Source organism: Pan paniscus, chromosome X (genome assembly GCF_029289425.2).
Source record: "Pan paniscus chromosome X, NHGRI_mPanPan1-v2.0_pri, whole genome shotgun sequence".
NCBI lineage: Eukaryota > Metazoa > Chordata > Mammalia > Primates > Hominidae > Pan > Pan paniscus.
This window is the reverse complement of record NC_073272.2, coordinates 20,431,780-20,459,147: the sequence shown is the minus strand read 5'-3', so window position 1 is coordinate 20,459,147 and position 27,368 is coordinate 20,431,780. Positions and strand designations below refer to the sequence as shown.

Sequence of the window (27,368 nt, the reverse complement as noted above, 5' to 3'; positions counted from 1 at the left end):
AAAACCAAACACCGCATGTTCTCACTCATAGGTGGGAATTGAACAATGAAAACACTTGGAGACAGAGCGGGGAACATCACACACTGGGGCCTGTCGTGGGGTGGGGGAGCGGGGAGGGATAGCATTAGGAGATATACCTAATGTAAATGACGAGTTAACGGGTGCAGCACACCAACATGGCACGTGTATACATATGTAACAAACCTGCACATTGTGCACATGTACCCTAGAACTTAAAGTATAATAATAATTTTTTTAAAAAGTCGTTGTTAACTTCCTCAGCCAGCACAGAGTCTGACATTGAGGGACTGTCTTTGTCTGTTTGAGAAGCTATAATAAAATACCATAAACTAGGTGGCTTATAAACCACAGAAATTTATTTCTTACAATACTGGAGGCTGGGAAGTCCACGATCAAGGTGCCAGCAGATTTGGGTCTGGTGAGGGCCTGCTTCCTGCTTCATCCCTGGCACCTTCTTGCTGTGCCCTCCCATGGTGGAAGGGGCAAGCTAGTGATACTGAAGGGGGGCACCGCGTGGTCCCTGCCTCGGGCTCCACCCCCAGGCCTGTGCCCACGGACCTAGGTGAGGACAGGCACTCCTGCCTTCGTGCCCAAATGCTGCATTTCCCAAGACCACCCTGGCCCACCACGCCCCCATCCTGTGCCTATCAAAACTCCAAGACCCTAGCAGGCAGACACACAAGCGGCTAGATGTCGAGAGGAGCACATTGGCGGAAGAAGACACAAGTGGCTGGACGTGCAGAAGGCATTGAGAGGCGTGCGCCGGCGGAAGAGCACACGATAGACGCCGGCAGCCCCAGGCCATCAACCGGCGGAACGAGGTGGAGTTTGGCCAGGCTGTCAGAGAAGAGTGGGGCCACCTACCAAGCCCGACTCCAGGAGAAAAGCATCTCCCTTCTGGCTCCCCTATCTGCTGAGAGCTCCTTCCACTCAATAAAACCTTGCACTCATTCTGCAAGCCCACGTGTGATCTGATTCTTCCGATACCCCAAGGCAAGAACCCTGAGATACAGAAAGCTTTCTGTCCCTGTGAGAAGGCAGGGAGATGAGTCTAATGGGGCTGACTAACACAAGCCGCCTACAGACGGCAAACTAAAAGAGCACTCTGTAACACAGGCCTGCTGGGGCCTCAGCTGTAAACATTCACCCCTAGACACTGCCGTGGGTTTGGAGCCCCACAGCCTGCCCGTCTGTATGCTCCCCCAGAGGTTTGAGCAGCGGGGCACTGAAAAAGTGAACCACCCTCCCTTGCATGCCCTGAGATGGGGACAAGGGGACCTTTCCTGTTTCACTAGCTCCCTGGAGTCTCTTTTACACAGATACTAATCCCATGTATGAGGGCAAAGCCTAATCACCTCCCAAAGGCCCCACATCTTACTACTACCACATTGGTGATTGGGTTTCAATATATGAATTCTGGGGGGACACTAACATTCACATCATAGCAGGGACTCTGGTGGCCTGCTACAAAGATGGCGCTCCCTAACCTTCATTGCTACTTGAGAAGGTCAATTCTGCCCATAGCGGGTGAGTAACCAGTGGAACAAGGGCCCAGGAGAGACAGCAGTGTGGTGGCTGCAGGTGAGGGTGGCCCTGAATCTTCCTAGGCTAAGAGACATGTGTGCTTCACTCCCACTGCAGCCCCTGCATAGCCCATCGAAGTACTCACCATGGGCATGGTCCAGTGGCCTGTCTTCTCCTGGGTCCTCAAGCCCCTTGTGAGCAGAGAGTGAGGCTTCCATTTCAGAAGGCCCAGTCCTAGTATAGCGCCAGGCCTACAGTGGACACAAAAAAAGTGGTTGCAGAACAGGGAAATGTGTATTATTGAAATTCAAGCTTTTATAATTGTGATGATAAAGGCTTTGTGTGGTTTCTAAAAGCTTTTTGTGAGCATCAGATTCACTTTTTAAATAGCAAAGTGGTTAAAGGAGGGACTTTTATTTCCATTTTTTACACTCAGGTTTAGTCTGAAATTTTTTTATCATCAGAAAAGAAAGAAAGGTATTTGTTTTGTTCAAAATGTCTGGGAAGGCTGGGTGTGGTGGCTCACACCTGTAATCCCAGCACTTTGGGAGGACAAGGCAGGTGGATCACCTAAGGTCAGGAGTTCAAAACCAGCCTGAGCAATATGGCAAAACCCAGTCTCTACTAAAAATACAAACATTAGCCAGGCATGGTGGCTGTAATCCCAGCTACTCGGGAGGCTGAGGCAGGAGAATCGCTTGAACCCGGAAGGCAGAGGTTGCAGTGAGCCAGTCTCAAAAGAAAAAAAAAAAAAAACAAGTCTGGGAAATGGAGTTTTGGTGGTGTAGGGGAGAAAAAGTAAGCACTTTTCCTCACTTATCTCAAGGTTCATGGCTGAGATCCCTACGACAAAAGACAGATTAATGAGGGAAAACCATCCATACTTATTTAATAAGTTTTACATGGCACAGGAGCTTTCAGAGATGAAGACCCAACGAAACAGGAAGACCTGTGCATTTTTGTGGACAGTTGTGTGGAAATATGATTGGAGGATCAAAGGGTATGATCTAATGGTAATAAATGAGAAAAGCATAACAAGGCCTATTTGTTCAGATTCGTGTTGGTGCCCCTGTGTGATATTCCTTCCCTCCGGGTATAAGGCAGGACACCTGTCACATGAGGGTCTTCAGGGGAGAAGATTAGACTGACCTTCCTAGGTTTGATGGCCTGCTTCAGGGAAGAAGAGGTGAAAGGAATTCGATGGCCCATTTCAGGAGAGAAAGGGTCAAGGGCTGTTTTTGTTTCTATGGCCAGCTTCAGGAGGGAGGGGGCAGGAGCAGGTCAGAGAGACCTTCCTGCTTCTGCAGTTTTCTCAGTTTCCTTGTGTGTCCAGGTGCCATATTTGGTGGTAGCGTTTCCTGCACCCCATCAGTGCTTTAAACCAGCAGTGTCCAATGCAACCTTCTGCGATGATAGAAACGTTCTGTATCTTCTTAGCCAGTACGGTAGCCACTAGTTTCATGTGGCTCTGAAGCACTTGAAATGTGGCTGGTTTGACTGAAGAATTGAACTTTTTATTTTGATAATTTTAATTAATTTATTTTATTTTTTGAGACAGAGTCTCACTCTGTTGCCCAGACTGGAGTGCAGTGGTGCAATATCGGCTCACTGCAACCCGGGTTTCAAGTGATTCTCCTGCCTCAGCCTCCCAAGTGGCTGGGATTACAGGTGCCTGCCACAAAGCCCAGCTGATTTTTGTATTTTTAGTAGAGACAGGGTTTCAGCATGCTGGCCAGGCTGGTCTCGAACTCCTGACCTCAAGTGATCGGCCTGTCTCAGCCTCCCAAAGTGCTAGGATTACAGGCATGAGCTACCCCGCCCGGCCAATTTTAATTAATTTAAATTCCAATACCACATGGGACTAGTCATGACTACATTGGACAGTGAAGCTTTAAACCATCAGTTTCTGCTAATATATGCAAACTCTTTACCTGCTAAAGTGTGAATTCATTCTCTCTCTTCATGCTTCTATAAAGAGAGCTTATATGTCAGTTTTATGTTAAATTTTGCACACTTTCAATTTTCCCACATTATGTATATGGTACTTATACTTTGATTGTGGTTTGATATTTCCTGTACATTATAGACAAACCTATAAAATAATTTCTAAACAATGTCTTAATCTTAAATCATCTAATTGTGGCACAGTGAGGGAACTGGGAATCAACTCCTGAATAGCACATTGGGCAGACACAAGGGATGATGATGATGATGATGATGATGATGATGAAGATTTAATAAAAGAGAAACCTTGGGCCAGGCATGGTGGCTCACGCCTGTAACCCCAGCACTTTGGGAGGCCGAGGCAGGAGTATCACCTGAGGTCAGGAGTTCGAGACCAGCCTGGCCAACATAGCAAAACCCTGTCTCTACTAAAAATACAAAAAATTAGCCAGGTGTGGTGGCATGCACCTGTAATCCCAGCTACTTGGGAGGCTGAGGCAGGAGAACTGCTTGAACCCAGGAGGCGGAGGTTGCAGTGAGCCGAGATCGCGCCATTGTACTCCAGCCTGGGCAACAAGAGTGAAACTCCATCTCGAAAAAGAAAGAAAGAAAGAAAGAAAAAAACACAGAAAAACTTCACACTGCTAGGGTTAAATGAAAGGGAAAGCAGGATACAACACTGTTTAGATAGTAAGTTCTTAAATATATTTAAAAATACACATAGAAAAATGACGGGAAATGACGGGAAATATTTATACTAAAATGTTAACAGTGTTGGCTTTGGTGGTAACAAATACAGGTGTTTTCCTCTCCCTGCCCTGTCCACTTTGCTACATTAATGTAGTTTCCAAAATTCTATAACGAACAAAAATAATGATTATCTTTTTTTTGTTTGTTTTTGAGACAGAGTCTTACTCTGTCGCCCAGGCTGGAGTGCAGTGGAGCGATCTTGGCTCACTGCAACCTCCGTCTCCCAGGTTCAAACGATTCTCCTGCCTCAGCCTCCTGAGTAGCTGGGATTACAGGCGCGTGCCACCATGCCCAGCTAATTTTTGTATTTTTTGTAGAGGCGGGGTTTTGTCATAGTGCCCAGACTGGTCTTGAACTCCTGGCCTAAGTGTTAGGCCCGCCTCAGCCTCCCAAAGTGCTGGGATTACAGGTGTGGGCAGGTGCAGCGGCTCACTGCAACCTCCGCCTCCCAGGTTCAAACGATTCTCCTGCCTCAGCCTCCTGAGTAGCTGGGATTATAGGCGCATGCCACCATGCCCAGCTAATTTTTGTATTTTTTGTAGAGACGGGGTTTTGTCATGGTGCCCAGGCTGATCTCGAACTCCTGGCCTAAGTGTTAGGCCCGCCTCGGCCTCCCAAAGTGCTGGGATTACAGGTGTGAGCCGATGCACCGGCCCTATAATGATGATCTTGTTCTTTCTGTTTAATTTTACTGTCCCTAGCTTCTTAGCATCTGCGGATGTTTTTCCTGGCAGATATTTACTTACCATGACTTCTTCCAGAAGGGGTGTTGGTAGCTTTCATGTGACTATTTCTATTTCACTTTTCCATGTAACGAGTGATGCTGTTGGATTTCTCTTTCATTAATTAGATTTTTTCTGTCTCATCCTTTTGCTTTAGCCACATTGGGATTATCGTCTACCGAGGTATGTAACAGTAAGAAGGCTGTAATGTACATGCATAGTACTTTTGAAAATTGTCCTAGCCAAAAATAACATAGAGGACTATCACTTTGTTTTTAAATGTATTTTGAAATATATTTTGGCTGGGCATGGTGGCTCATGCCTGTAATCCCAACACTTTGGGAGGCCGAGGCAAGCAGATCACTTGAGGTCAGGAGTTCGAGACCAGCCTCGCCAACATGGTGAAACCCTGTCTCCACTTTAAAAATACAAAAATTAGCCAGGTATCGTGGTGCATACCTGTAATCCTAGCTACTTGGGAGGCTGAGGCAAGAGAATCGCTTGAACCCAGGAGGCAGAGGCTGCAGTGAGCTGAGATCACACCACTGCACTCCAGCCTGGGCGACAAAGCGAGACTCTGTCTCAAAAAAAAAAAAAAAAAAAAAAAGTATTTTTTTTGGTGATGGTGACTGTAGCACATTTGACCTAGGCAAGCTCCACGATTGGTGTTTAAATGAGAGAATGCAAGTAAAACAGGTCTTCAATCAGATGGCACAATCTTGAATCTATCTCCCCATAGGAACTTCCAGGGGATGTGAAGAGTCTAAACTTGGATTGGGGCTCCCCAAACTCCTGAAGATAACTATAATGGGGTGAACGGTACCCTCTAGATGGGTGTATCTGTGAGATTATTAGTTGGTCGCCCAGGGTGGCAGACATTTTACTTATTTAGAATGGAAGATGAGTGGTAGCTGTGTGTATTAAGGCTGGATTAATAGCTCAATTTGGCCATTGTAGCAAAGCTGCTATAGACGATGCATAAGGACTGAGTGTGATCACTCCGTGGGGGCAACCACAGTTGCCTTTGACCGTGACTTTTCTGCCCTGCCTCTCTGGTTGGCTGCAGGATGAAGGCGAGGACCCCTGGTACCAAAAAGCATGCAAGTGCGATTGCCAAGGAGGACCCAATGCTCTGTGGTCTGCAGGTGCCACCTCCTTGGACTGTATACCAGGTGAGTATCCCCTGTCCTTGGGATGGAACAGTCGTTGGGAACACCCCATTTCTCTTCCTTTTTCCCACTCAGCTGAATTAACCCCCTGAACGCTACCCCCATCTTTAGAATGAAAGATGAGTGGTAGCTGTGTGTATTTATTACTATTTATTACTATTAGTAAGCCTATGTTAATGCGGGTTTTCTCCAGTTGGCCTCTGAGCTTCGAATCTCACAATGGCCCCTGCTTCAACACATGGCGTGATGTCAGTGTTCAGAAACAGCTCCCTGGATCTCCATGTCTCCAGGCTGGGATAGTACGATGGGATCTAACTTTCAATGAAATCGATGAATGAGACTGATTGAAAATAAATTAATGGGAGGACGGGCACAGTGGCCCACGCCTGTAATCCCAGCACTTTGGGAGACTGAGGCAGGTGGACTGCTTGAGCTCAGGAGTTTGAGACTCTCCTGGGCAACATGATGAAACCTTGTCTTTACTAAGAATACAAAAATTATCTGGGTGTGGTGGCTTGCACCTGTGGTCCCAGCTATTCAGGAGGCTGAGGTGGGAGGATTGCTGGAACCCGGGAGGCGGAGTTGCAGCAAGCAGTGATCGTACCACTGCACTCCGGCCTGGGTGACAGAGTGAGAGGCGGTCTCAAAAAAAAAAAAAAAAAAAAAAAGGAAAAGAAAAGAAAAGAAATTAATGCTAGGCAGCCTGGAATTTTGAAAAGAGCACAGGCTCTAGAGCCAGGAAGACGAGGGCTGGAATCCTGGCTGTGTCACATCTGAACTCTGGGACTGCCACTTTTTTCCTTGCCTGTCCAATGGAGGTGATGATAGCACCATGCCTGGATACTGCTTGCTCACCAAACAGCCATGTGCTTCCCTCCCATTGCCCAGCCCCCTTGTAATTAATCAGGTGGTGCCATCCAAACAGCTACAGCCAAGGTGAGCAGGCCACTTTGAAAATGGCACTGAAGGGCTGGCACTCAACTCTTCAGCTCTCCCTTTCCTGCTGTGAAGCCACCTGTTGAGATAGTGGCTTTTTCTGCAACCTGGTCTCAGGCTGATCACGTGGAGCAGAACTCCCTGCCTACCCACGGTAGACCAGTTGCCTGAGTGAAAAATAAACCTGTGTTTTGTGGAGCCTCTGAAATTTCCAGGCCAATTTGTTCTGCAGCTGATTTAGCCTGTGTCTAAGACAGGGGCCAGCAAACTTTGTAAAGGAGGAGAGAGGAAATATTTGTGGCTTTGTGGACCAAATAATCTGTCACAACTAGTCCATTCTGCTCTTGTCTTGGAAAGCAGCCATAAACAACATGTAAATGCTCAAGCATGGCTGGGTTCCAATAAAACTTTATTTACAAAACAAGCAGAGGGCCAGATGTGGCCCATGGGTCATAGTTTGTTGACCTCTGCTCTACGGGGTTGTCAACAAGGAATAAATAAGATGAGGCATTAAAGCAGCCTGTGGGGTACTAGCACACTGTTGAATAAAGGTTGGTTTCTTTCCTACCAGCCTCCTAAGAGCTCACACACTGAGGAGGGAGGGAGCAGATCCAATTTTCAGAGGCTTGGGCAGTCGCTGCAAATATTTGCAATGCTTAAATCCTTTCCATGCTCAGAGCTTGTTTTGCATGAAACCGGCCTTGCTGCCTCTCCAGGGTTATGATGGTATTGTGCCACTTCATTTACTTTACACAATTGCCTAATAATAGCTTCACAAGAGACAGGTTTGTGTGTCTGTGTGTGAGGCTCTTTTCATTATTTCATTAAATTTGCATCAAAAAAGCAAATTGCAATGTGTGTGTGGGAGGGTAGGGTACAATGGTTTCTACTGCGTGATTTTCCTATTTTCTGAAGGGGAAGTCATTTCTGAACTAAGTTTGTTTTCCAAGGGAACTGTGGGGTCCCAATCGTGAGGAAACCGGTGGGCTTTTCCTATCGGACATCCCCTCAGGCTCCATGGCATGAGCTCATGCAGCCATTAAATGTTGGTATGATTGGCTCAGTCAATACTGACGCACCCTCATTAATAATCCATTTATAACTCAATTCACCCATCTTTCAACATGTGCCTATGATGTGTCAGGCACTGACAAGGAGACAGAAATGAAGGCATTGTCTCCACCTTAGAGAAATTTACCATTCAGTGGTAACGAATGTTCTTTTCACTAGAGACATGAGACCTCCTGGAATTCCATTCCAAGTAAGTTCTGTCTAAGAAGAAATTGAAAAGACATTGTTTATGTGGATTGGCTTCATTGACCCAATCTAGTTTGATACTTCAAGAAAGGGCCATGTGCAGCCTGGGCAACATGATGAAACCCCATCTCTAGATTGGGGGGGGCACGGTGGCATGTGCCTGTAGTCTCAGCTACTCGGGAGGCCAAGGTGGGAAGATCGCTTGAGTCCTGGAGGTTGAGGCTGCAGTGAGCCATAGTTGTATCTCTGCACTCCAGCCTGGGCAACAGACAGAGACCCTGTCCCCCCCACCAAAAAAAAAAAAAAAAGAGAGAGAGAAGAGTCATGTGTTTGAGGGATGTGATATTGACCCTGGTCCCCAAAGCTGTCTCCCCTACACAGCTGTCATGAGCTTGAAGTTCTAAAATTAGAAATTCTTTTAGCTTAAGTGTTCTCCTCTCTCCACTGTTTTTTGGGTTTTGTTCTTTTTTTATTTTTTTATTTTTTTTTTGAGACGGAATCTCACTCTGTCTCCCAGGCTGGAGTACAGTAGCGTGATCTCGGCTCACTGCAACCCCCACCTCCCAGGTTCAAACAATTCTCCTGCCTCAGCCTCCCGAGTAGCTGGGACTACAGGTGCACACCACCACGCCCGGCTAATTTTTTGTATTTTAGTAGAGACGGGGTTTCACCGTGTTGCCCAGGCTGGTCTCGAACTCCTGGGCTCAGGCAATGCACCTGCTCGGCCTCCCAAAGTGCTGGGATTACAGGCGTGAGCCACTGCACCTGGCCCTGGTTTTTGTTCTTAACAACACAGATATTTTCAGAAAGGAAAACTCAACCTCAGCGTTAATGGTTGATTCATTGGTGTTAATTGGTTCTTCCATGAGAGAGGTGATTCAGGGCATTGGGACCAGCCGCAGGCTTGCAGAAGTCACTTGCCCGTCAGTGCCGCATTCTCATGGTATGTCAGGAGCGCAGCTTGGTTTACCTGGGCCCTGTGAATCAGGGCTTCCCTCATAATGTGTCTCACGAAGAAAGAGAACCCTGGAAAGCACAGAAGGACAGCGGGGTCACTCAGAGCTGCCAGGAGCGCTAGCAGGTGCACTCTGGCTAATGCCCAGGCCGCCCACGGAGCAGAAGGCCACATGCATTCTGGCCTCCTAATCTTCACTTTAATGCTATTAAAAATACTAAAAGCTCTGTCTTTTCCACCGTTGAGCCAAGATTACCCCGGCACTCTGAGAGCAAAAAATAGGGTAGGGAAATTATCAAAAGTATAAGAAATCTACTGGTTTGCTAATGGTTCATTTTGATTCTACATTTTCTATTCTATATGATGCTTGAGCTTATGATCCATTCTTCCAGAAATATTATTCTACATATTTTCTTCTGTACTCTACTGTATTGTCACATATATTCAAGTCTAATATCTATGCATAACACTATTCACATCTGTCTGGAATCTTGTGTTAAGAAAGTCCCTGAATTCTGTGTTTCTTTAGATCTGCATTCTTTATAAGCCTGCCTACAAACTCAGAAAGTAGCCACTAAAGTAAAAAGGCTAGAATATGAAATATACACAGCCTTGGGCTGGTAACATATTGCAAATATGCCTTTATCTATCTCATGATCACATCATGGCTCAGAAGAGCCATTTGAGCCACAGAAGATGTAGGCTTTTCCCTAAGGGTGAAATGAGTATAGAAACAGGTCTAATAGCTGCAACAACAAAGTGACACTGGGTGGAAAACTCGGGAAGGTCATATTCTGTGTGTGTCTGATAAGGATCCCCTTAATTTTTTTTTTTGAAATGGAGTCTGGCTCTGTTGCCCAAGCTGGAGTGCAGTGGCACGATCTTGGCTCACTGCAAGCTCTGCCTCCTGGGTTCAAGCGATTCTCCTGTTTCAGCCTCCCAAGTAGCTGGGATTACAGGTGCCAACCACTGCGCTCGGCTAATTTTTGTATTTTTAGTAGAGATGGGGTTTCACCGTGTTGGCCAGGCTGGTCTCGAACTCCTGACCTCAAGTGATCCTCCCGCCTCGGCCTCCCAAAGTGCTGGGATTACAGGCGTGAGCCACTGCACCCAGCCTTGGGTCCCCTTAATTCTTTCACAACACTATTTATTTTGCCTTCTAGCATCTACTCAATTTATGGTTTCTTTTGATTAGGCCAGAGGTCGCAGTCAGTGTCTACTTCTTCCCTGAGGCCTCTGCTGCCTGTTTCGAAATGCCATTTCCTACGCTTGTCCCCAGTGGCCACCCAAGATGGGGCGACGGTGTGTGTTCATTCATCTCTCCATCCATCTGTCCAGTCAATACCTAGAGAGTGCCCAGCACCTGTGGGCATTCTGCTCAGCTAGGGGGAGAATGGGGAGGGAGGCAGGCGAGGGGAGATGGCAGTGAAGTATGCCTGAGGAGGAGGGGTGCCGTGACAGGTGTGGAGGGTGCTGGGGAGGTAGCACCTGGGGCCCCTCAGCCAGCTCAGGGTGGGCAGAGATCTGAAGGCTGAGGCATGGGGGGCCAGGCGGAGGGGTGTGGACGGGAGGGGATGGCCTCAGGGAAGGGCTGCAGGCCACATGTGGACCTGAAAAGAGCTCAACCAGGCCCACAGAAGGAAGAGGAAAGGGGAAGAAGAAGTCAGGAAAAATCACAATAAGAGAACTGGAGTGTGCTCTTCTTCAGGACACACACAGTGTGGGAAATGTCACATTTTCTATTTTTCCATGTTAGAAGAAATCCAGCCGGAGTGCCCCCTTGTAATGGCCTGTGAGGAGTCTGCAGACAGGATTTTTGAAGGTCTTTTCTCCCAATTTAGACTACATGAACCCCCCACGAGCTTGCGAGGGCAGGCTGGCCACAGCCCCATTGGAAGGCAGACGTCTCATGGGTGGCTCCTCTCCCTCTGAGCCATACTCAGTCCGAGGGACCTTCCCAAGTTTTCTGAGCGTGCCCAGAGCTTAGGGCTCCCAAGCCCATCCCAGTCCAGCCCCTCAGGGGAATCAGGTCCCTCTCTGCTGCGCTCAGGCCCTCACCACATCCCTGCTACTTTAGCTGGGGCTGTGACCTCCTTCTCTTGGGCAATACGCTAATTCCTGGTGAGGCCTAGATCTTCCAGGTCCATAAGCTTAAGGGATGCTGTCGACAAGATTCTCTCTCACATCCCTCTCTGTCTCTCTCTCTGTCTCTCTGTCTCTCTGTCTCTCTCTCTCACACACACACACACACACACACACACACACACACACACTTGCTCCTGCCTGGGGCAAGGACAGCCGAAACCATTCATTAGTCACGTGAAGCTGGCCTCATTCTCTGGAGGGTGTGGCGGGGGGTGCGGTGGTGGGGGGACGGGGAGGGTAATGGGGACAGAACAGAGTAGGATAGAGGGGCAATGGATTTCCTCCCTATTAAGTCTTTGCCAGAAAAACATGCAAAATTCAAGAAGGTTATCAATGTAGTCTCACAAATTCACCTCCACCAATGTCATGCACCTGCTGCTTTTTGGCAAGACGCTGTGCTCTACGAACTCTACAATCTCCAAATAGTTTCACTCAATCTTACAGCAATTTTATGAAGACAGGTACTACATCATGCCCCCATTTCACAGATGAGGAGACTGAGACCCAGAGAGGTTAAGCAACTGGCCTGCGCTCACGCTGAGAGGGTGGGCCCCTGCCCCAGGTGTCATTGGCTGGACGCAGGCCTGCTTGACCTTGACTGCCCATTACAATCACCTGCAGCTTTGTCCCCATGCCCAGGCCAATGATGTCAGAATCCCTGGGGGTGTGGCCTGAACATCTGCATTTCTACAGCTCCTCGGGCAATTCCGAGGTACAGCCCAGGCTAAGCCCCACCGGTCTAGAGTCTCTGCTTACCGGATTGCTGGGTTGGGCAGCTGAAAGCATCAGTGCCTCGGACCTGGAGTGTCGGGCACATGGAAGTGCCTCGGACCTGGAGTACTGGATAGGGAGCAGGACTGGAGGTTGGACGATGAAGGGCTCGGTTTGGGACACACGGAGTGTGAGGCTTCTTTGGGTCACCACAGCGGAAGTATTCTCCTGGAAAATATTCAGAGGGCAGTGGAATGAAGCTTGGGGCCCGGGAGTCAGGCATCGGCTCCCAGACACCAGCTGAAGCCAAGGTGACAGTGAGAGCGTCACCTTCCCTGGGGAGTAAGTACAGCATCCACGTCTGGACACACGGGTCTTTAGATCGCAGAGTGAGCCACACATTCTCTGCTGCCTGGACAGGCCCTCCCAGGCTGTCAAGGCCATTGGCCCTGGCCAGGTACCCCTGCAGGGCTACAGACTGCTCTGGAGTGTTAGATGAGCTATTGGGAAGAAATGGCAAAAGAGATGTGAAGGGGAAACAGATGAAGAAGAGCAAAGTGCCAAGAATAAGGTGACTGGGAGAGGTGGCACTGGCTTTTTCCCTTCCCCTCTGCCTACTCTCTCAGAGCTAGTAGCCCTGAGCGGGGCGGCGGCGGGGAGTGGGGTGGAAAAAAAAAAGGAGGTTCAGTCATCAAATGCTCAAAGTGGAGGGGCCTCAGAGACACCCAAGGTTAGAATTTTGCCCATGAAAAATCCCTGCCACCTGGCCTTGTGCCCCTCCCCCTGATCGCTCGGGCTTGTCTTCCCAGCTGGAGGGGTGTCGCGGGTGGGGGAGGAGCCCTCGAGTCCGCAGGCACTCAGTCCTCGGGATCCCCAGCCCACAGAAAGAATGTCTTCCCTGGCAGGCCAAGGTTTTCAAAGTGCACTTTCAAAAGTGGGCTTGTTAAAAATGCAATTGCTCTGGGGTGGAGTCCTGGAAACTGCATTCTTGAGTACTTGAGTACTCAATAAACTACAAATTCTGTGCCCTCACCCTCAGACCCACAGAGCTGCAGATACTGGTGAGATCAGGCCTATTCCTTTCCTGCATTGGGGCAGAAAGGAAGTTAAGCCTCCCTGGCCAGAGGTCTGAAGCTGGCCTGTTTTTAGCCTCTGGGGACAGGGCATGGCCGTCTCTGCAAGCATGTTTCATTCAACTTTACTGGCTTTTGAAAAATTCTGGAGAAAATACTATGATTTGCCTTAATTGCAGTTTATCATTCATCATCAGAAAACTAGGAGAATGAGGTGGGAGGATCGCTTGAGCCCAGGAGTTAGAGTTGCGGAGAGCTATGACTGCGCCACAGCACTCCAGCCTGTGCGACACAGCGAGACCAGGTCTCTAACCAAAAAAGGAAAATATATTTGCCATTTGTTTTCTGTAGAAATTCAGTTAGGAACTGGGTTTGGTTATAAGCACAAGACCCCCTAAATACTGGCTTATTGATTTAGGAGTTTTAACTCACATGGTAAAAAAAATTAGGGGTAGGGAGTTATAATACTTAAGGTTATCAAGGCTAAGGTCTCTGCAGTTTTCTTTTTTTTTTTTTTGAGACAGGGTCTATCACCCAGGCTGGAATGCAGTGGTGTGATCATGGCTCACTGCAGCCACAGACTCCTAGGCTCAAGAAATCCTCCTCCCTCAGCCTCCCCGGTAGCTGGGACTATAGACGTGAGCCACGAGATGGGGTCTCCCTATGTTGCCCCAGGCTGGTCTTGAACTCCTGGGCTCAAGTGATCCTCCCAAAGCACTGGGATTACAGGCATGAGCCACTGCACTCAGCCTCTGCAGTTCTCTTGGCCTTACCCACATGGTGCAAGATGGTTACTCTCACACCAACTATCAGATGTGATCTAGGCAACAGGAAGAAAGAAGGGGCAAGCAAAACCTGACCAGAAATCCCAGCAGGCAGTCTTTATGTCTCACTGGTCAGAAGTTATGTCACGTGGGCACTTCTAACTGCAAAGGAGGCTGGGAAAGGCCCTTTATTCAGCTGGCTACATTGCTGCTCCCAATAAAAGGAGAGCTCTTTAGTCAAAAAGAAGGGGAGGCTGGGTGTGATGGCTCACACCTGTAATCCCCAGTGCCTTGGGAGGCCGAGGCAGGTGGATCCCTTGAGCCCAGGAGTTCAAGACCAGCCTGGGGAACATGGCAAAATCCTGTCTCTACAAAAAATACAAAAATTAGCTGGGTGTGGTGGTGTGCACCTGTGGTCCCAGCTACTCAGAAGGCTGAGGTGGCAGGATCGCTTGAGCCCAGGAGGCAGAGGTTGCAGTGGGCTGACATAGCAACACTGCACTGCAGCCTAGGACAGGGCGAGACCCTGTCTCAAAAGAAAAAAAAAAAAAAAGAAGAAGAAGGGGAGAATGAATGAATACTGGGTTGAAAATTGGCAGCCTCTGACCAGGTAACTCGACACTGTGCCTGCCACTGCAGGCACCACCTCGGCTCACTGAAACCTCCGCCTCCCGGGTTCAAGCGATTCTCCTGCCTCAGCCTCCCGAGTAGCTGGGATTACACGCATGAGTCACCGTGCCCAGCCTCAATACTGTTTTTACTGTGAGGGGACATACAGACGAGAGGAAGGGGGAGACAATCAACACAGAAGAACCACCTTTGGGTACTACCACTGGGAAAAAGCAGTTCCTTTTAGCTGTTTCTCACTCAACAGTCCCCCAAGCACATTTCACCCATTTTTTTTTCATTAGACTGGTGAAAAAACTGCAATTTACAAGTAGGAAGTCATTCTCTATATCTCAATATGTCATCGCCCTTCTTGCCTCTCACTGTGGTTTTGTCCCTATAATTGGCATGATCTGCTGCCCAAGGACAACGAGAGACCTGACGTCATGAGGCAGGATGGCTAAATCTGTGTTAATGGGGGAAATAAAGATGTATGGCATTTAAATATGGTATTTCACTGTGCACCTCTTGGTTTTTAGATCTCTAAGTTGGTGGAGGAGGTGAAGTATTTCTCAAAATTCCACACACCCCTTGTGAAGTTGCCATAGAGCCACTTCCCTCTGCTTTTACAAAGGCTGTGAGTCTCTATGGCAATTCCTTTACTTCATCCTTCATTCCTTTCTTGCGTGAGTAGTGAACCGTTGAAGACCCAGCTGTACCCATTGTGAACCACAGAGACAGGTAAAGCCTTCTCCGTCTCCGAAGCGCAAAGCAGATGGGTTTGTTTTGTTATTTCAGTCACCTGGTGCTTGTTGAGTATTGAGATATGTGTGAATGTGAATTCTTTTTCCTTTCCCAGAATGCCCATATCACAAGCCTCTGGGTTTCGAGTCAGGGGAGGTCACACCGGACCAGATCACCTGCTCTAACCCGGAGCAGTATGTGGGCTGGTATTCCTCGTGGACTGCAAACAAGGCCCGGCTCAACAGTCAAGGCTTTGGGTAAGCAGGGCCCGGGGATTTTTTTTCATGTGCTTTAAAAAAAAAAATAGGCCTCTCTACCAGCGTGACCAACACAGTGAAACCCCGTCTCTACTAAAAATACAAAAAATTAACTGGCGTGGTGGCACGTGCCTGTAATCCCAGCTACTCAGGAGGCTGAGGCAGGAGAATTGCTTGAACCTGGGAAGCGGAGGTTACAGTGAGCCGAGATCACACCACTGCACTACAGCCTGGGCGACAGAGTGAGACCCTGTCTCAAAAAAGAAAAAAAATATAGGCCTCTCTAATAAACAAATGACACAGAATGTACTTATGAGTGCTGGGGGAGAGATGAAGGAAGAAAGACCTCATCCATGCAGCCAGGGAAGGCTTTCTAAGGAAAACATATTTGACCTGTGGCTTGAAGTTGGCCAGGTGAGGGAGGGGAAGAGGCGTGGGGTACAGCAGGTGCAAAAGCCCTGAGTTGGGATGATACCTCCAGGGTGTGGATGGGGAACATAAGCAGGGCAGCAAGGCTGAAGCACAAGTGAGACAAGGTGGAGAGGCAAGCAGAGGTCAGATGGTGCAGGACCTTAGAAGCCACGTTAATGACTGTGGTCCGTACTGTAGGGATAATGGGAGGACCCTGAGTGCGTATTAGTTAGCATACAGGTTCATGCTGTTGTAACAAAGAGCACCAAAGTACAGTGACTTAATGTAGAAGTGTCTTTCTTGCTCACTTAAAAGTTCCATTCATCAGCCAGGCACAGTGGCTTACGCCTGTAATCCTAGCACTTTGGGAGGCCGAGGGGGGGCAGATTACCTGAGGTCAGGAGTTCAAGACCAGCTTAGCCAACATGGTGAAACCTCATCTCTACTAAAAATACAAAAATTAGCCGGGCATGGTGGCAGGTGGCTATAATCCCAGTTACTTGGGAGGCTGAGGCAGGAGAATCGCTTGAACCTGGGAGGCAGAGGTTGCAGTGAGCCGAGATTGTGTGCCACTGCACACCAGCCTGGGCGACAGAGCAAGACTCTGTCTCAGAAAGGAAAAAAAAAAGTTTCATTCAGTAGTCTAGGGTTGTTATGGCAGCTTGATGGCATGCGGGGCCCAGACTCTACCTTGTTGTTCTGTTGTCCTTAACACGAAGCGTCTATCTTGGGGTCCAGAATGGTGTCTCTGTCTTCTGCCATCACATCCACCTTCTAGTTAGTGGGGAGAAACAAAAGAGCAGCAGAGTGCGCATGACTTGCCTTTAAGAACACAAACATAGGCCGGGCGCGGTGGCTCACGCCTGTAATCCCAGCACTTTGGGAGGCCGAGGCGGGCGGATCACGAGGTCAGGAGATCGAGACCATCCTGGCTAACACGGTGAAACCCCGTCTCTACTAAAAATACAAAAAATTAGCCGGGCGTGGTAGCGGGCGCCTGTAGTCCCAGCTACTCGGGAGGCTGAGGCAGGAGAATGGCGTGAACCCGGGAGGCGGAGCTTGCAGTGAGCCGAGATCGCGCCACTGCACTCCAGCCTGGGCGACAGAGCGAGACTCCGTCTCAAAAAAAAAAAAAAAAAAAAAAAAAAGAACACAAACATATTCTATTGGCCACTTCTGCCCACATCCCATTGACCAGAGTTTGGTTAGGGGGCCCCATCTAGTTGCAAGGGAGACTAGGAAATGCCATCTTAGCCAGATGGCCATTTGCCCAGATGAAACTCAGGGGTTCTATTACCAAATGAGGATGGGAAGGGAGTATCAGGTGATAATTAGCAGACTCTGCCGGATAAATATTTTAAGTCGAAGAGTATCGCAAGCACATTTGTGTTTTAAGAAAAGTTCTCTGGTTTCTGTGGGGCCAGAGTAATCCAGGGAGAGTAGTTGAGGTGTGGGAAGAAAGAGGAGGACACGGGCTAGAGTGGTGGCGGTGGAGACCGACAGAAGTAGAAGAATTTGAGGCACTTGGAGATGGAGCCAATAGATAGATTGGGCACTGGAGGTGGAGAGGAGGGGCCCAGGATGGTTCTCAGGTGGCCGGCATGGACACATGCGAGGATGGGGTTAACTCAGAGACGTGGGGTCTGAAAGCAGGGTGGGGTGGGGGCACTTAGGGGCTCACATTGAGACGTGTTTCATCTGAGATGCTGAGAGGCATACAGAAGTCCTCTAGCTGGCAACTGAACTCTCTGGATTTGGGATTTAGAAAAGGTGTGGGATAGAAGTGAAAAGTCAGGAGCCACCCAAGGAATAAGTCTGGAAAAGGAAGAGAAGGTGGCCCAGGGCTTAAGTCCTACAAAGCTAATTAAAATACACACTAAAAGGAAAAAAGGAGGTGGCAGGGGGAACTACTATAGGTTTCCACGATTTATGAGGAATGTAGCTAAAAAAACAACTTAGTTGCTTCAACGGTTATCTGGCTTGACACTTGTCAAAGCCCTTCTAGATCCACATGGGTCAGTGCTCTGCACGAGGCAGGAATGTCACCAACCGAGGGAAACACAAATAGGTGTGAAGAGAGTGAAATGCGCAGAAAGGTTCACCCTGGGAGTCTCAAGCAGAGGGCAGGGGCTGGTGGTCTAACAGCCATGCACCTGCGTGTTTTGCAGACAGACATGTTCAACCACTCGCAAAGGCAATTTCAGCCACACTCTGAGGCATTTCTTTGACAAATTAGTCGAATCTGGAAATCTTTTCTTGGGAGGTGGAGATGCAGGGAGAGGGAGAATGAGATGCAAGTTAAGTATAACGGAAGCTGGCCATTCCTAGGAGACAAGGCTCAGACTGCAGCCCAGACTGCCCGAGCTTGGCAGGGGGCTCTTTGGATGCTGGCATCCCCTCGAGAGCCAGCACCTGCGGGCTTTTTGCAGACATGCACAGGGGGAGTCTCTCGGTGACTCGGTATGTTCTCGGCAGGTGCGCCTGGCTCTCCAAGTTCCAGGACAGTAGCCAGTGGTTACAGATAGATCTGAAGGAGATCAAAGTGATTTCAGGGATCCTCACCCAGGGGCGCTGTGACATCGATGAGTGGATGACCAAGTACAGCGTGCAGTACAGGACCGATGAGCGCCTGAACTGGATTTACTACAAGGACCAGACTGGAAACAACCGGGTAAGTTGGGCTTATCCCAAACCAACTTCAGCTCACACCCTCCGGGACTTCCCCTCCTGTCCCCGCGCTCCTGTCACTGCCCTCTGTCAGAGCACCGACTCCACAGCACAGTGGATCATCTGCGCTTTCCCCCACAATGTGCTGTGCTCTCTTTCCTGGGCTTGCTTTGGTGCCCAGCACAGTTTGTTTGCGAATGAATGCTATTCTTAAGCTCAAAAAAAAAATTTGTCTGAGTTTCCATATCAGCATGCAGTTGCCTGAACTCTTAAGACTGACCATTTGGACTATTTCAACTCACTGGATCATTGAATGCACTTTGCTTCACGGGTATGGTCTGATGTTATTGATGTGGGTAGAGAATCATCCATTTATATAGATGTGGCCTCTCCTATTGTTTGAGACTGACAGAGGGGAGCCTTTTGAGAACCTAGCAAGTTACCCATTAGCCAAATGGTTAAAAGGACTTCACCAGCACAAACACAGACGAACTTAAACCTTTGGGCAACTCTACATCCTATTAATCTTTGTGGATTGAGACAGAAGTCTTCTTCACCATTGACTAAACGCAGTAGACTCCTGACTATATATATATGTATATATATATATATATATATTTGCTATGAATAAAAATGAATTAAAAACTCCCTAGCTCTTTGGAAATGGTAAACATCCTTTTGCCTAAGAGTAAGGAGTTCCCCAGGCTAATTTCAACATTTAATCAGGTTAAGTAGACATGTACAGCTGAGATTCAGAAGGCTTTGTAAGTCTCTGATGACAATTTGTACGGCCAAGACGTTCATGGGTTGTTCCAAGGAGTTTGAACACAAGAGGAAAAACCATCTTGATACTTGGACATTTAATTTCATTTTTATTCTTATTAGCTGGCCTCTCCAAAAGACATGAGAAGTTTTTCAAGCCCTGTGCTTCTGAAGGCCTTGAAGGTTCTTTGCAAAGAGGCACTTCACCCCTGCACTTGTGCAATCTGGTGGAGCCTGTTCCACCCTCCCCTCTCTTCACCTGGCTCCTGACTTGAATAGGCTCAAAGACAAACTGCAATAGAGAGGGTGGTGTGGGGCGGTGCCACTGCGGAGAAAGGCAAGAACATGGCAGACCAGGCCCTTCCCGTTTTGTAGATGGATGGGGCCAAATGCAACAGCCAGATATTTTCAGGAGATAATCCCAGAAGGAAATGAAATGTCCTAGTGGCATCAGGCAGAGCACCATGACTTTGGTAAGAGGGCAAAGAATGATTTCTTTGGAAATGGCGTCAAACACCCACAGCATGTTTTTATGTTACATCCTTAAAAACACTAAGCAAACCCCCTTTCTCTTTACTCTGGCACCACCCTCCCCTTTCCAGAATCTTCCTTCGAGTTTTTATGTCTTTTTGTTTTGTTTTGAGATGGAGTCTCACTCTGTTGCCCAGGCTGGAGTGCAACGGTGTGATCTCAGCTCACTGTAACCTCCGCCTCCCGGGTTCAAGTAATTCTCCTGCCTCCGCCTCCAGAGTAGCTGGGATTTACAGGCACCTGCCACTGCGCCTGGCTAATTTTTTTGTATTTTTAGTAGAGATGGGGTTTCACTGTGTGTTGGCCAGGCTGGTCTCAAACTCCTGACCTCAAACGATCCGCCCGCCTCCGCCTCCCAAAGTGCTGGGATTACAGGCATGAGCCACTGCGCCTGGCCAAGTTTTTATGTCTTTTAAAAAAAACATTTTCCAAGTTGAAAAGGTACTCATCACTTGTATCAAAGTAGGAATACACATTTAAGTTTTGGCTTACAACTCCTGAGCCAAGCACGGGTTTTCACTTGAGCCCTACTTTGGATACCTTTGGAACATGTAAGTGTGATGTGGGCCTTTTCAAAATGTCAAAATGCAAAGGATAAAAACTCAAAAGCGATGAGTCAAGTGGCATTTTCTGGCAGCACCCTCCAATAGAACTTTCTGTGATGATGGAAATGTTCACATCTGCACTGTCCAATATGGCGGCCACTTGAAATGTGGCTCATGTGACTGAGGAACTGAATTTTTATCTAATTTTAATTAATTGAAGTGTAAACAGACATATTGGCTAGTGGCCACCCTATTGGATGGTGCAGTTCCAGATGTCCCAAGCATGTAGGTGTGATGACAATCACTCAAGGTCAGATTTTGGGGGGCACCCGCAAACTGTCTGTGCTTTAACCACTTCCTAATCATTTCCATAGTTAAAAGTTGGGGCTAGCTCCAGAAAGGAACCCTTCTTCCTTTTCCCTCCCCGATGTGATGGTGACAGGATTTCCTCTATCTCTCTAGGTCTTCTATGGCAACTCGGACCGCACCTCCACGGTTCAGAACCTGCTGCGGCCCCCCATCATCTCCCGCTTCATCCGCCTCATCCCGCTGGGCTGGCACGTCCGCATTGCCATCCGGATGGAGCTGCTGGAGTGCGTCAGCAAGTGTGCCTGATGCCTGCCTCAGCTCGGCGCCTGCCAGGGGGTGACTGGCACAGAGCGGGCCGTAGGGGACCCCCTCACACACCACCGAGATGGACAGGGCTATATTTTGCAAAGCAATTGTAACTGCAGTGCTGGGTAGATAATTTTTTTTTTTTAAGATATAGCTTTCTGATTTCAATGAAATAAAAATGAACTTATTCCCCACTCAGGGCCAGAGAAAGTCAGAACAAAGAAAATGTCCCTGAAACGAATTTTCTTACAAAAGCCTAAGTAGCAGGGGTAATTTTCTGCTCATTTTTTGTCTCAGTGATACTGTGAAAGGTGCAGTCTCAGGGGAACACAAAGCAGCCCTGATAATTTGAAAATTCATTTGCTTTACCACATTCAAGACAGAAACATACAGTTTCCTAAAGCCTGGCTTTGAATGCAGAAGGGAGCAGCTCCTCCTAGTTAAGTTTCCACTAAATCATCGCCAAAGAGGACTTCAGAGCCCTGGGGAGGCAGCTGAGGGACTCAAGGGTGACTGGGTGGCAGGGATGAGTGCGGTGGGTGAGAATCCCAGTGCCCTGAGAGGCTATACGTGACAAATGACCAAAAGCCCAAGGTAGGGGAGTTTCCTCTGCTCACAGTTCTTACCTTCAAGGCGGATCTGGGCTTCCACCCTCATGAACACAGGGATTGGGGAGGGACCAGAGCGCCCAATACACACAGCTCCATTATGCAATCCATTCCAGCAAATTCCCCGTGTCTGTGGTCACCATTTAGGTGATCATACAGGACAGGCTGCACATCTAAGTATATGTAGGGACCCCAAATGACCACAACACAGTACAATTGCCCTTTACCTAGGGCTACCATTTCCTAGCAAACCAAACATAGTTCGAGAACAGCTGGCCCAGGAGCTACCACTGGCTACTCAGAGGAGGCTCATTAGCTGGCTACATGCTTCGCAGGAAGTGGGAAGGACTCACATCATAAAAAGGACCATGTAGCTTTTTCCCTGAAAGCTTCTCACCCTCCACCCTCTGCCTTGCAATACGCAAACTGCGCCTGCTCCTGAAAAGCTCTCTGGGAAGGAATGGGCCTGGCTTTCCGTTCCTGGAGGCGGCGCCTTAGATTGGGAGGCCTCATTGGCCATTTAGAGCCCAGCCTGAGTTTCCAGGCCCCTTCCTGGGAGAGGCTGTTAACACGGGGGAGGGGCAGGAGAGGGATATGGAGAGCAGGTGGTGGAATCAGAGGACGAGGCTGCTCTAAAGACTGTCCTGGCCCCAGACACAGGGTAGTCTTTGCTAGCAGCTCATTTCCGAGTTACTTTTCATTTTCAAATGCCAAGGCAAGTGACTAGACTCGCGCTAATACAGTCCTGGACAACACATTCACCTTTTCTGTGAACAGGCAGCCTTCTAAAAGCCCCAAACATCCTTCTTGATGCTTTGGGGGCTCAATTATTTTATATCCAACCCAGCATCTTTCTAGTCCCTATGCTGTATGCTTGAACTTCGGAAAATGCTTTTCCCTGCCCAATCTTCTCTCAAATATAAACACATCACACAGGGTGTTGGGGGTGGGGGGGGGGGTGGGGGGACTTATCCCTGGCCTTAGGACACAGGACAAATCTATTTTGGATAGAAATGCCTGAACAGAGACCCTTATTTGGAAAGGTGAATTAACTTTGGTCACGACATGGACTGTCAGACAAAATGGCAGTATCCTAAGAGTTAAGGCACATCAAACACAGGAGTCGAGAGAGTGCAGTTCAGGGAAAAAGGAGAGGAGGAAACAGTGAGGCAGGGAGAAAGGCTTTCCAAATAAGAGTTCATGTTGGAAACTTTTGTCACGGCTTTATTGAGATTAAGTTCACATACAATTTGTATCCATTTAAAGTGTACAATTTGATGACTTTTGGTATATTCAGAGTTGTGCAACCATTATCACTAGATCAATTTTAGAAAGTTTATCACCCCAAAGAGAAATCCTGCACCCATCAGCCAACACTCCCCAACCCATCGGCCACCCCAAGCCCTCTGCAACCACGAATCGACTGTCTCTATAGATTGGCCTTCTGGACGTTTTACATAAATGAAATCATATAGTATGTGGTATTTCGTGACTGGCTTCTTTCACTTAGCATAGTGTTTTAAAGTTCATCCACGTTATAACATGTGTATCACTATGTCACTTGTCACTCCTTTTTATTGCTGAACATCATTGTTCAGTATCATGTCAAGAGCACATTGTTATTTATCCATTCATCCATTGATGGATATTTGGGTTTCCACTCTTTAGCTATTATGAATAATGTTGCTATGAACATTTGTGTATAAGTTTTTGTGCGGATGTGTGTTTTCATTTATCTTGGGTATATACTTAGGAGTAAAACTGCTGGGACACACAGTCACTCTTGTTTAATCTTTGGAGGAACTATTATCCCAAGTGGCTGCATCATTTTACATTTCCACCAGCAATGTAGGAGGCTTCCACTTTCTCCACATCCTCAGCAACACTTGTTACTGTCCATCTTTGACTATACCCATAATGTGTGAAGTTGCATCTCAACTGTGGTTTTGATTTGCATTTCCCTAGTGACTAATGATGTTGAGCATCTTTTCATGTGTTTACTGGCCATTTGTACATCTTTGGATAAAGGTTTTTCAGATCCTCTGCCCATTTTAAATCGGCTTACAACTTACTGAGTTTAAGAATTCTTTGTATATTCTAATTCCCTTATTGGATATGATTTGCAAATATTTTCTCCCATTCTGTCGATCTTTTTAACCCTCTCGATAGAGTCCTCTTAAGCACAAAATTTTAAATATTTGATGAAGTCCAATTTATTTTTCTCTTTGCTTGTGCCTTTGGTGTCATATCTGAGAAACCACTGCCAAATCCAAGGTCATGAAGATTTACCCCTATGTTTTCTTCTATGAGTTTTATAGTTCTACCTCTTACAGTTAGATCTTTGTTCCATTTTGAGTTAATTTTTGTATATGGTGTGAAATAGGAGTCCAACGTCATTCTTTTGCATGTGGATATCCAGTTGTCCCACCACTATTTGCTGAAAAGACTATTCTTTCCCCCACTGAATGATCTTGGCACCCTTGTCAAAAAACAATTGACCATAAATGTGAGAGGGTTTATTTCTGGACTCCAAATTCTATTACCTCACTTTCTTCATTATTGTAGCTTTGTAGTAAGTTTTGAAATTGGGGCATGTGAGTCCTCCAACTTTGCTCTTCGGGATTGTTTTGGCTATTCTGGGTTCCTTGAATTTCCATATGAATTATAACTAACTTGTCCATCACTGCAAAGAAGCCAGCTGGGATTTCACATTGGAAACTGCTCAATACTTCAGAATTTAATAAACAGTAAGATATACGATTCATAAGACATTTATCTGCAGATAATTTGCTTACAACAGCATATTATTTACTTCATTCAATTCATGACAGAATGTATAAAAACTAAAACTTTTATTGAGGGAAATCTGAAGCCTAATAGAATCCTGCTGTCAAACACACAAACTATGCTTCCAAGTATCATTTCTTTTGTGGGGGAAACTTTCAATTAAAAATTATACATAGTGTAGGAAAAACTCACTCTTACCTTATTTTAACATATTTACTTTTATTTTTAGAAATGCTAGAGCACGGTCTACACTGGAGTTTGTTTAAAAATTGCGGTAAAATATACACAACATTTGCAGATTTTTAAATAATTAAATGAAATGTTACGAACAAAGAAGTAGCATTAAGTGTTGCCAATATTAAGAAAAAAAAATCTGAGCTGATTCGGGTACTCTGTGTGGGAGGAGGTTACTTGGACAAAGCAAAGGTATTTCCAGATGGAGGTGCTGCTGTGAATCCATTCTCAGAGCCCAGAAGATTGCACCCCTAAAGTGACCCTTGGAATGGATGCTCACAGAACCCCATCTTTCTGTCCACTTGGGGCTTGGTTGCTAAGGCCCACTGACAAACAGCTTACAAGGACTGTTGCTTCCCCTGTGGTCCCAAGAGTACTTCCATGCTGGGTCATTCTTAAGCCCAACCTTACAGGGCTGATACGAAGATCAAATAGGCTACGTGCATCTAAAGGGCTGTGCGGACACCTACTGAGCTCTGTGTAACTGGCATTAAAGATTCAGTGACATTCCTTCTCAATTTCCTGAAACTGCCAAATTGGGGCAGAAGTAATAGCAATGTTTTATAATAGCAATAATGTTATAAGAGCTCATATTTCTTGAGACTCTCAAGTGCTCTGCAGGTTATTATCTCATTAAATCTTCACAACAACACTGAGGTAGGTACTGTGATTACCTCCATTTAAAGATAAGGAAACTGAGGCATAGTGAAGTGCCTTGCTTCAAGTCACATGAGATGTAGGAGATGGAGCCAAGACTCCACCCAGGCAAGCGGACTCTATATCCTAGGGATTTATTTATTTATTTATTTATTTTTGAGATGGCGTCTCGCTCTGTCGTCCAGGTGGGAGTGCAGTGGTGCGATCTTGGCTCACTGCAACCTCTGCCTTTTGGGTTCAAGTGATTCTCCTGCCTCAGCCTCCCGAGAGGCTGGGATTATAGACATTCACCACCATTCCCGGCTAATTTTTGTATTTTTGTATTTTTTTTTTTTTTTGAGACAGAGTCTCGCTCTGTTGCCAGGCTGGAGTGCAGTGGCGTGATCTCGGCTCACTGCAACTTCTGCCTTTCGGGTTCAAGTGATTCTCCTGCCTCAGCCTCCTAAGCAGCTGGGATTACAGGCATGTACCACCACACCCAATTTTTGTATTTTTAGTAGAGACGGGGTTTCACCATGTTGGCCAGGCTGGTCTCGAACTCCTGACCTCGTGATCCACCCGCCTTGGCCTCCCAAAGTGCTAGGATTACGGGCGTGAGCCACCGCCCAGCCTTAATTTTTGTATTTTTAGTACAGACGGGGTTTCTCTATATTGGCCAGGCTGGTCTCGAACTCCTGACTTCAGGTGATCTGCCCGTCTCAGTCTCCCACAGTGCTGGGATTACAGGCGTGAGCCACCACACCTGGCCTGATCCTGGGCTTTTAAGCTGCATCCCCAGAGGACCTCCAGTGACTTGTTTCAATGAAGTGTTCTATTCTCAAATCGCATCAATTACCATCTGCTGGGAAAGGGGATGGAAGGTGGCACATAAATTGTTGTGAGCTTTTAGAGAAGAATATGTTATACATCGTGGGGACTTGTTACCTGCTCTAATTAGTATACTTATTCCATCAGTGTAGATAGCCATTTCTAAGTCTGTTACTCTTTCCTTCACTTGACTAAGTTGTCTTTATTTCTGCACCTAGAGTAAACTTCAGGCAAAGTTTTTAATATAACCTGTGTTGGAAACTGTTTTTGAAAATTTGAACCTTGGAGTTACTTGAATAAATCTGAATTACTAAAGAGAAACAATACTGATTGTGACCACATTACCATACGTGGACGTGCAGTGACTTTTAAGGGTATATGGGCTTTACAATGAACATATTCGGCTTCAAATCCTGGCCCTGCCACTTCCAAACTGGGTGACCTTGGGCAGGTTAATGTCAAGTATGGAAATCTGTTTCCTCATTTACAAAAAGGGGATAATAATAGTACCTGTTTCACTGGGTTGTTGTGAAAATAATAATAATAATACTAATAATAATAAAGCAAAACACTTGGGCATTGTGCCTGGCCATAGTAAGTGCTATGAACATTAAAAAGTATAAGCACCAAATACTTTCATTCAGTCTTGGTAAGATTATAGTTGAAAGCACAGGCCACAAGTTTCCATGTCACTTAAGGAGACAGAGTGAAGAAGTGGTTGACACAGGACTTTTAAGAACGGAGAGCACTGACTTTCAGCTCCTACCCTTTGTTTAGAAAGAGAAAGAAAACTGGGGAATATTTTATCTATAAGTTATCACAAAAGCTAAGTTCTTTCCCTCCTGATTGAACATGTACTCGGTTGGTGTTACCCTAAATGATGAAACTGAGGGCCTAAAACGGGTTAGTAAACTATGGCCTGTTTCTATAAGTAAAGTTTTACGGGACCACAGCCACACTTACTGATTTACATATTATCCATGCAGCCTCTGCAATACAAAGGCAGAGCTGAGTAATGGTGACAGGGAACTGATGGGCCACAGAGCCCCCAGTATTTACCATCTGGCCCTTTACAGGAAAAGCTTGCCCACCTCTCCTCTAGAATCAAAAAACCCTTATTAAGCTGTGCATCTTTGCTTTCTCCATAGCACTTAGCACAAGATTGG

General features: G+C 47.0%; 1 protein-coding gene across 1 annotated transcript; it reads left to right on the top strand.

Annotated features, from left to right (window-relative positions):
• Positions 1–711: 711 nt before the first annotated feature.
• RS1 (retinoschisin 1) lies at positions 712–25,567 on the top strand. The gene is made up of 6 exons (XM_055106655.3): positions 712–842; positions 5,119–5,144; positions 5,945–6,133; positions 15,437–15,578; positions 18,465–18,660; positions 20,957–25,567. Exons 1-6 carry the CDS (start codon positions 712–714, stop codon positions 21,107–21,109), a joined length of 837 nt encoding a protein of 278 aa, XP_054962630.1. The 3' UTR covers positions 21,110–25,567.
• Positions 25,568–27,368: the final 1,801 nt, after the last annotated feature.

What these genes read in the sequence shown, in the direction of transcription:
- RS1 (XM_055106655.3), top strand. Translation starts at nt 712, where the DNA reads ATGTCGAGAGGAGCACATTGGCGGAAGAAGACACAAGTGGCTGGACGT. An exon ending in CTCCTTGGACTGTATACCAG is followed by an intron (nt 6,134 to 15,436) that starts GTGAGTATCCCC and finishes TTCCTTTCCCAG; the next exon opens with AATGCCCATATCACAAGCCT. An exon ending in ACCAGACTGGAAACAACCGG is followed by an intron (nt 18,661 to 20,956) that starts GTAAGTTGGGCT and finishes CTATCTCTCTAG; the next exon opens with GTCTTCTATGGCAACTCGGA.